At 29.2% G+C, this 10,240-nt stretch overlaps 1 protein-coding gene across 1 annotated transcript; it reads right to left on the reverse strand.

The window, feature by feature from the left end:
• Window positions 1–395: 395 nt before the first annotated feature.
• Window positions 396–3,410, reverse strand: LOC114402847 (protein HOTHEAD-like). Its single transcript, XM_028365533.1, has 5 exons — window positions 3,008–3,410; window positions 2,148–2,792; window positions 1,504–1,901; window positions 700–1,235; window positions 396–583 (listed from the first exon to the last, which is right to left on the reverse strand). The coding sequence occupies exons 1-5, from the start codon at window positions 3,087–3,089 to the stop codon at window positions 532–534; spliced, it is 1,713 nt and encodes a 570-aa protein (XP_028221334.1). The 5' UTR covers window positions 3,090–3,410; the 3' UTR covers window positions 396–531.
• Window positions 3,411–10,240: the final 6,830 nt, after the last annotated feature.

Here is a 10,240-nt window from a genome sequence, read left to right on the forward strand (position 1 = left end):
TAATGGTTATTAGTACTCAGAATTCTTATGATATTGATTAAGAAATTAAAACAAAAAATATTCATTATATAAATTATAAGAGAAATAAAAAAGATCATGAACTTTTTCTCTCACAATAAAAATATTTCTGTTTTAAATTTTTAACCAATACTTAAGATATTGGTTAACATTTTGACTTTTTTAATTATATCAATCGTTTATAAGATAAAAAAAAACTGGTTAACTCCATTTTATTTACCTCTTCACATATTTTGTTTTTAGTGGACTGTGAAACATTGTTAGATTTGATTCGAATTTCATTATATTATTTTAAATTCGATCTATCAATATATGTCATTACATTGTCAAATGTCAACTCTAAAAAGTATAAAAAAATTCTCTCCAAAAACTATTATATCAAAAGGCAATTTTATAATGGAAATTACAGAGTAGTCGTACAAAAGAAAACAGAGAAAGTTTTCTCTTATAAACAGACAGCATTCAGAAGAAAATCAAGAAATGTCCAAGTGACCACCCAGACAATTGATCCCTTCACTTCCGCCCATGGAAGAATCTTTTCTTTATAATCTTTTCTCCCATATACCTGTAAAAAAATTGTACCAAAAATAATTATCGAAAGAGTAAGGCAATAAATGTATTTTAAATCATTATCATTATCAAATACAATATCTATATTGGTTGATATGTGCCAATACTTACCTTCCAAGCATCATTACAGTAGCTTGAGGATTTGTACCAGGTGAGCGATGAAAAGTGGATCCATCAATTACCCTCAAAGCTTCCACACCAATAACCTTATAATTATGATCAACAACTTTACCAGATTGGCACCCCCCATGGTAATGCCAAATTGTTAGCACAGTGTCTATGCAATACTGTTCTAAAGAAAAGGCAGCATTAGCATGTTTAGGCCTCAAGTTCACTGGCAAGTGCAACATCAAGTCTATTAGAGATTGGACCGGCATGTTATGGTAGCGGAACTTTGAGAATGCTTTTGAGTTTATCACATCTATGATGGTTCTCATGCCTTCAACACACTTCCTTAAGTCTTCTGGGTCCTTAAAATAGTTGAAGGTAACTGATGGATTATCATTGGGGTTTGTGTTTATGAGCTCCAAATGACCCGTGGACCGTGGTCCTATGATCTTTTCAAGTAGCACTCCTCCTTTGAGAATTGGATTTGCTAAAGATCTAATGGTGTCTGCAACTGGGGGAAACATGGAAGGCTGGCCAGACTTCAAATGAGATAAAAATTTAACAGTAAGTACCCTTTATAAGAATTTTTTTTAACTTCAAGTGTTGAGATCTAAGAGAGAATACATGGGATTAAGTGTTTCTTTGGATTCCCATTGAATGCGTTTAACTATCAGTTAATGTAATTTTAAGTAAATGTTTACATGTTTAGTCTTATGTCGAGGACTAGATATTATATCGAAGTATGAGACATCCAATGTAAAGCCCAAATAGTTATTTCAGGCTACAAGGTGCAAATGGGATACTGACCTGGTTTGACACAAATTCAAAAATCCCTTGAAGCCTTTCAGACCAAGAATGGCCCAAGCTCAATCCACTGGCTGCTTCAATGAAGCTACCAAACTTAGTGATGCCCACTGTTTGGACCAGAGAGACTTCAACAGGCACAGGGGAAGGAACCAATAGAACGTTCAATGGATTATCTGCCATCCCTTGACCCACCAAGGGCTGATCCAAAACCACTTTGATTCCATGAGCCTGAAGATGGTTAGCAGGACCAATCCCACTCAGCATCAGCAACTGTGGGCTTCCAATTGCACCAGCTGATAAGATTATCTCACTTTTTCCTTTTGTGCTTAGGTATGCTCTATGCATCACCCCCAATGCATCTTTGAAAATTACTCCATAAGCTTGTTGCCTTCTTTTTTCTGTAAAAAATTCAAAAACATTAACATCAGTCTAGGCGTCTAAAATTCATAACAGAACAATGAACTAAACCCCATTTTGATAAACGCTTATCGAAGAAGAAAATAAGAAGTAAAATGAATTTAAGTCAATATGTACATAATAAGTTGATTTTAACCTATAAAAAGGGTTCAATCTATTCTTTCTTATCTTACAAGTAATTATAGAAAAGTTTATTTAAACAGACCTATATATTCTTAAATCTTTACCTGTGTTATACTTAAATAGTATCTTCTGCACTGTGGCATGGAGATAAACGGAAATCCTCTTGGGATCAGCATACTCTAACAAATCAGCAGCAGTGTGCCTGTTACCCTCCTTGTCAAAAATTGTCCCTCCAACCTTAGTCCCATATAAATGATCAAAAGTGAAACCATTGTAAGGCAACACACCTACTTCAAGCAAACCATCCTTCACTGCTGATTGCCACTGCAGCATAGGGGGCTCAAAGGCCACTTTTTTTTCAACCCATTGATATGAGTCCTTAGCCAAAGTTTCATTCCAACCAGAATCCACTATGTACTTGGAGCTAGCCCTTGAATAGAACCCTGCATTCAAGACAGAGCCACCACCAAGGGCACGGGCCCGCGAATTGAGGACCCCGTCTCTGGATATAAATGGCTGGGAAAATGATGAAGGGCTTATGTCAGCGAGGGAATTCACGAAGTTATTTATGTTGATTTGCTCAGGGTTTGTGTAAGGAGAGCCTCCCCTTTCAAGGACTAAGACTGTTGCACCTTGTGAGAGAGTTGCTGCTAGTGGACACCCACATGTTCCTCCACCAATCACTATGTAATCATAAGTTAAGATTTGTGGAGCAGATGCTGCTTCTCTTAGAAATGTGTACTTTGGAGCTGCATGGACACAGAGAGAGATTTCAAAGAAAATGAATGATGTAAAATGAGTTCCCTAGAGACATTGCCTACCTACCTATCAATCAGACCAACTAAACAAAAGAAACTTCTGAGTTGTTCTCATTTTTCTATTTTCAATTCTTTGAAGAAATCGATTAGAAACTAGTAATAAAATCAACTTTGTAACAATATGGAACTTCACAACAAAGCATTACCTTTATCAGGATGAGATAATACACTAAGGAACGTGCACCCAACAAGAAATGCACATATAAATTGCTCGTACACCCAACTCATTGATGTCTGTCTTCACTTGTTAGAAACTTGAATAATCTGCATGTCTTCCCAAAGAATCGAAGCCCCTTTATATAATATTATGACCAGAAAATTGAAGTCACTACTACTTCATGCACTAACCTTTGCTCTTGCACATAAATTATGTTTGTTCAACTACATTCAATTTGCGTCTCATTTCATTTCATACAAAGATTAAGTGTTCTTGAAACTTGTCGAAATGCATGAAGTGTGACAGTGACGTCAATTGGATCTTCGAAATTATGCGTCAAAATAACTTTTGTTAATTTAACCAAAAATATAACAGCCAACTTTATTGTTGTATCACACGCATAACGAAAGAGTTTATATGAACTCTCAAGACTATAGGGAAAATAAAAACACGACAGTGAAAGTATTTTTTTATCCAACACCTTTCTTACAAATTAAGTTAACTTACATTCTTAACACAATATCTGTAAATTCTACTTGATAATGACTCTGCTATGAACCCATGTAATACGCCGAAAAACTATTTAAATTTCATTTTGTTAAAAGTATATTGATATCTATTAATTTGAGAGTAAATAGTCTATATATTGACAAATTTATATCATCATCTAATCATAAATCATTGTGTACATGAGTTTGTTATTTTTTTAATAATAATTGTTTTTAAAATATACTACTAATGACTTTTTTTGTTGATTGACAACGTAAAACATTTTATACTAACAATACTTAGTCATTTAACTCTTATTTTAATAATTAATGTGTCAATTTTAAATGTGATTTCTTTGAACTATAATGTAAGTTTATTACGACAAATTTTTTATGGTCTTCACATTGAAACAATATCTAACATTTTATTTTTCTAGAATAATCCAGCATTATATTTCTTTGTAGAGTTTTTATTCCTTCCAACACAGAACATATATGATGTTTTTAACACAAACTAATTTTTAGAGATTTTTTAAGGGAATTTTTAGATTCTATTTTATTTGTATGATGGTCATATCAAGCTCGAATTAAACTGGTTTAATGTCTAATCTAATATTTGAATACCAAAGTCTTAAATAGAAAAAAAAAAAGTGATAACATAAGAGTTGATGAAACGTTGAATTTATAAAATCAAAGATTTTTTTTTATGTCAATCTCAATCTCATGAATCTTGTGTAAGTTACATCTAAAAGCATCCACAATTGAGCAACTCTTTAAATATATTTTCAATGGAATTCAATTATACACATCACTCATTTTTACTCTTCTCAATATACAAGCATCTTTAACCACTAACATAATTGACTTTAAAATTATGAATAATAAAATTGCAAATACGTACTTGGCCTCAGATTTTAAGGGTATTGATTTTTTTTAAAAGTAATAAGCTTATGACATTTCATTAATAATCAAAGCAGCAATACAAGAGGAGATATGATGATAATAATGAAGGCAAGAATGAAATGTTGCCACCCTACCTAGGCTATAAGTCACAACATTGGCTTGTCTTCCAACAAAACTTACATGAAAGGTTGGATTGCTTAAGAGTATGTCTCTACACTCTGAATCAGGACACCAGCTTCTGAAAGATCTCTATGTTTCTGCTACTGACTTTATCCACTAAAATTTTTAGGGTATTGATGTAGACAGTAATTTGGATGTATTAATAAGTTCATTTTAGAGTTAAATATATAGCCATATATACATTTTGTGACTTGTGAGAGAAATCATGCGAAGAACAAAAAGTGGTCCAGCCAGGTGGGTCCGTGAATCTCTGTCTTGCTTCTGGGCGTAAGCTAATAATAACTTAACCATTTTGCATTTCACGTTTTTTTCTTTCATTTTAATCGACAATGTTTCTGCCTTTGGCATTCGATGTACCATGAATACTAGATTACTAGAGTATGGGGGAAAAAAAATACTAACTTCATTAACAAAGGCCAAATTACGTAGTTTTGTTTGTTACTTTTGCAAGAAAAGTCTCTAAGTTTGATCTTCTTTTTTTTTTTGGTACATGGGAAATAAAATACTTCTATTTTTATTTAAATACAGTAAGAGTATCTCTCGTCATTTTTCACAATAGATTATACATTCTTTTATTATGACAGTAATCATTTAAAGTTAATTGATTATAACAAAATTACTATATATATTTCTTAAAAATTAAAATATTATAATTCATTTTTTTTTAAAGACTAAAGCATTTATTTAACACGTGTTTAAATTATCCGAGGAAAAAACATTTTAATAATCAATTGTTCATAGGTTAGTCCGAAAAAAAGTGAAAAGAGAAGAGAGAAGAGAGGAGAGATAACAAATTTGAATTCTCAATGATGTTTTTAATAAAATTAACAAACTATAATATTTATCCATAAAAAAATCAATTGTTTACTGGATTTGAGTTGAGGTCCAATACGGCACATTGAGATAACTCATCCCAAAGTGCTATAGGCAATTACTTCTTGCACCTCTCATATTACTTCCTGCACCCTTTATTACACCTCCTATATTTTCATTTTGAAATGTAATTTTATATTTCGAATTAGGTGTTCCAAAAGCTAAAAATAAAGTGCAGGAAGCAACTGCCAGTCCTTTTTTTAAGTATATACCTGATAATTGTTATGCATACTTAGTTTGTACATTTAAATTACATAATAATTATCTATTTTTTTTATCTTTAATGCTTCTTTTGACTTAAAAAGATAGGAATTTAGCTTCTTCTAAGTTTTTATCCCAAGAATGCTAAAGTCAGTGAATTACAGTGTTTTGGTTTTTTTTTTTTTGTAGAATTTTAACACAGCGACAGAGGTTTGGAAAATGTTGAAGAATTAAAGCAGCGTGCCAGTGCATGCTCAACGCGTAAGGTCAAGCTAAAAGTCAATTGTATTGAGCATGGGTGTTAAGCTCACGATTGGAGGCTTAGCATGTGGTCACTTAAGACAGTTGTACTTTACATGTGTGCACATGCAGGTTTAGCACACAATCATTTTCGAAAAACATGATTGTGCAACGTTTTGAAGATTATAAAAGGGTGGGCACTATGCTTTTTGGAGGGAGTTGATCAGCAAGGGCACGAAATAGAGCAAAGCACTCACTTGAGAGCTCTTCTTCCATTTCCTTTGTTTCATCTTTTGTTTTTAGTCTCTCATGACTATGAGAAACTAAATTACCTATTGTTAGGGCTTGATTACCAAACACTCTTTGATGTAATCATCTTTACTATCCATATAATGTTATTTCAATATTATTGCTTCCTTTCTAAGTTTATTTCTTTGTTTATGATTTGACCATTCATTCACATGTATGTTACAGGATTTAAATCATTGAAAAATATTTTTACCCTAAGAACTTAAAAGTGCTTCTAGGTAATTATGTCTAAGGATAGAATGATGTTATTTACCTTTATTTATGCATCTTTATTCTTAACACAAATTACTTGGTTTAGCTTTAAAGGAATTAGGAGTGAAATTAAGTGATTTATGCTATTTCGCATGAGAAATCATAATTAAAATAGTTTAGTTTATAAAGGTAATAGTTGAAATAGTTTTAAATGATAAAAAATTCTTAAAATTACATCAAGGTTAATTTTAGTATGTCAAACACCCAACAGAACTGCAAAATACATAAAACATCAATTTCCTCCTTTAAGTATTTATTTTCTTGTGTCTTGCATTTTGCATTGTTTTTCTAAGTTTGTAATGGTTAAAGTTTACATTTTTGCATTATCATTTTAAAAAAATTAATTTTAATCATTCATTTTTGCGCCGCCTATCATACATCGCAGTGTCACGTCTAACCTACTCTTTTTTTTTTTGTCTGCATTCACGTCTAAACCACTAATGCACTTTCTTCTTACTAAAGTCTCTGCGATCTTTTTATGTGGAAGTTCAAAGCACAAATTATCATTGAGGAAGAATCAATCTTTTCTTTTGGGTCATATTAAAAGCAAGAAAATGGGTGCCAAATAAAATAGCTAATGCTATTTATTGATAAACTCAAAATTCAAATGACTTGGTCAAATTGCCCCCACACTCCCACTCCAAGTCTGCCAACCCCTCAAGGCCTCCGCACAAGTCGTCTCCTACAATACAAATTATCATAAATCATCAAAAACGTTTTTCAATGCTACCAAAAGCATAGTTGCTTTCAGTTTTGCACCCAGCTTTGGGGTTCAGTTTTACCGTTCATTTGTTTTAAAGTTTTTTCTTTATTTTTCATTATTTTTTATCTTCTAATGATTTTATCTAGTTTTTATCAAATGTCTTAATATAGTTGTGTTTATTATTATTTTTAGTTATATTTTTTACCAATATTTTTTATTATATTTAGATAAAAAAAAGTAACGATATCTTATCTATTGTTACCAAATGTTTTAATTCGATTATATTTATTACGTGATTTTTTAATTATATAAAACAAAAAGTTAAAGTCTATTTGGATTGAATTCAAAATTAGACGAAATTCAATCCACTCTCAACCATTTACACTCTTACTCTATCGTGTCAGTTTTCCGTTGCCAGGAAGGAGATATTTAATTAATTGTAAAAGAAAAAAATTATTAAAATATATTTTTGTTTCCCATAAATACAAAAATGTTTAAAATTCATCCTACAAAATTTTTAATGTGTTTTTCATGCTTACAAAATTGAAATGCTTCAGATTTGATTTAGACATAATTTCACGTGAATTTCTAACATGAAATGAAGACTTTTTACATCATTTATATATAAATAATTGATATAAATATGATATTTTTTTACATTAATTATGCATACACTTAATTTTAAAAAAATAATACACATAAATTTAAATGTTTAAATTTTTCAAAAAGAAAATGACACATTTTAATTTTATTAGAACGAAAAAATGAATTAAAAGTTTATAGAAATGAACTCCGAATATTTTCATATTTATGAGAATGAAAAATATATATTTTAACAAAAAAAAAGTTTAACATATGCAACTTGTATAATTAAAAATGAAGGAAATTAATTTGCATAATAAATATATAAATTTAATGATTATGTACTAATAATGTGAAATAGTTTTATATTATCATTTAATCTTAAATCATTATTTATATGACTTTTAAAATAATTATTATAAAAATTAATAAATTTAATATACACATCAATTTATAATTAAATAATAATATAAAATTATTTTATATTTTATGTGCATAAACTTTTTTTACTTAGTAGAACTAAAAGTATAATTTTTTAAAACTAATTCTTAACTATTATTTGCAATTCAACTTTATGTATAATTAAAATTAAAACGAGCATTTTTAATTTAAAAAATGAGCATAATTAATATTTCACCGTCAAAACTAACAAGAACTCGGTTGATCATTTAAATTGGATTTGGTCGTATTTTTATCTGTCTTGTCTTGGTAACACATCTTTTGCAATCATACATTTATTATTGAAAAAAGTCAGAGCTCTATTTTTTGCATAGAGCAAAAATGAACGGAACAAAATGTAGTATATAATAAAAAAACTCAATTTATTATATTAATGATTTATTATTTGGCTTATTATTGCCCGTGTAGATTTTGTTTAACAAAAAAAATTAAATTATTAATATAAATACCGAGACTTTATGTCAATAAATAATTATGTTAGTATAAAAAATTAATATATGATACGATGATTATAACACATTTTTTAGTATAGATTTATAATGTTAATATTAATAATTTATTTTTCATTAAAAATATATACGAACAAAATTTAATCAAACAATAAATCATTAAATTATTTTGTAAAGGATAGAGTTTTAAGAAACAAAAGTCATAGTTTAATTGTCATGTATTATTAGTTAATTTTTTTACATCATTAATAAATAAGAAAACCATCTTTAATATATTTTTTAATATATATATATATATATATATATTTTAATATATATAAGAGTTAAAGGATTAAATATGAATTCTATAATTAAATATTAATGGTTAAATTTAATTTCATATAAATTTTAAAAAAAATTATGTGACTTTTTAACATTAAATCATAATTATTCATATTTTGTTATTCAGACCAAATTTAATTATCTCATTTTTGTATAAAATATCTTTATATTATATGATATGTCTTCATTAGTGTATAAAAGTTAATAAACTTATAATAATTTTTATTTAGATAATAATTAATTAATATATATATATATATATATATATATTTACATTTTAACCGAAAGAATTCACCATTTATGTAGGATTTTTTTTATTTATATTCATATTTATGAAATAACGAGTGGCCTTCTTCAAGAAGGCCAATGGCATTACGCGATACTTCTCTCGCCTGTCTCCATTTCTTATGTTCCCTTTCCAACCCCACTTTATGCTAATGGAATTGTTGGAACATCCCTTTGTTTGGATCGAGAATTTTGTATTTTTGCACTTCCTACTCAAATAAAATGCAGTAATGGTTACTTCACATTGTTTGGGTTGATAATCTTAATTTTCTTGACATACTCTCCAATGACCCATTCAAAGGGACGAAAATTTGTCTTAAACTATGCCTTAATAGTATCAAAACGACTTCTCAACAATGCTTTAAAGAAGATAATGTTCTTTATTGACCGGTGATGGCTATGGAATCATTATGATTTTTTATTCAGCTCTCTCGAATTATTTTCCTAAACTAATTAGGCCCCGATGTTATTATTTATCGTGTAAACATTAATTTAGAAAACGTTATTTCATAAATTAATATTTGACTGGATCCCTAATTTAATAGTGTTTCTTAGGAAAATGGCATATGGTATACCTTATTTTAGGGTGTAAGGATTAGAAACAACAGAAAAATAAAGAAAATAAAAAATATAATAAATAATACGACGAAATAAAAAATAGTATATTTATATAATCCAATTTCATATCATGTTCTCGTTGAACCACTTTCGCCATCCACCAAGCTATCCTGGGGAGGTTAAGATCAACGAATCTAGGTGGCAACAAAAGAGGAGTCCAACGCGTCGAATATTCAGTTTACCTGAGTGCTAGAGTACGCAACCTAGCATCCTCTTACTCAACACAAAAACTAATGATACATTAAATTTATATTTATCCAATAGTATTTTTTATATAAAATAAGACGGAAACAATAAAACAGATAGAGAGAAACGTACGTAATATGGTAGATGATGTAAAGAAGGGAGAGTAAAAAATT

Source organism: Glycine soja, chromosome 20 (assembly GCF_004193775.1).
Source record: "Glycine soja cultivar W05 chromosome 20, ASM419377v2, whole genome shotgun sequence".
NCBI lineage: Eukaryota > Viridiplantae > Streptophyta > Magnoliopsida > Fabales > Fabaceae > Glycine > Glycine soja.

Bases quoted from the DNA above. Each gene is read 5' to 3' on its own strand.
- LOC114402847 (XM_028365533.1), bottom strand. From the start codon at position 3,089: ATGAGTTGGGTGTACGAGCAATTTATATGTGCATTTCTTGTTGGGTGC. The intron at 1,902-2,147 runs GTAAAGATTTAA...AATTTTTTACAG, and splicing joins ACTATTTAAGTATAACACAG to AAAAAAGAAGGCAACAAGCT. The intron at 584-699 runs GTAAGTATTGGC...ATTTTTTTACAG, and splicing joins ACTGTAATGATGCTTGGAAG to GTATATGGGAGAAAAGATTA.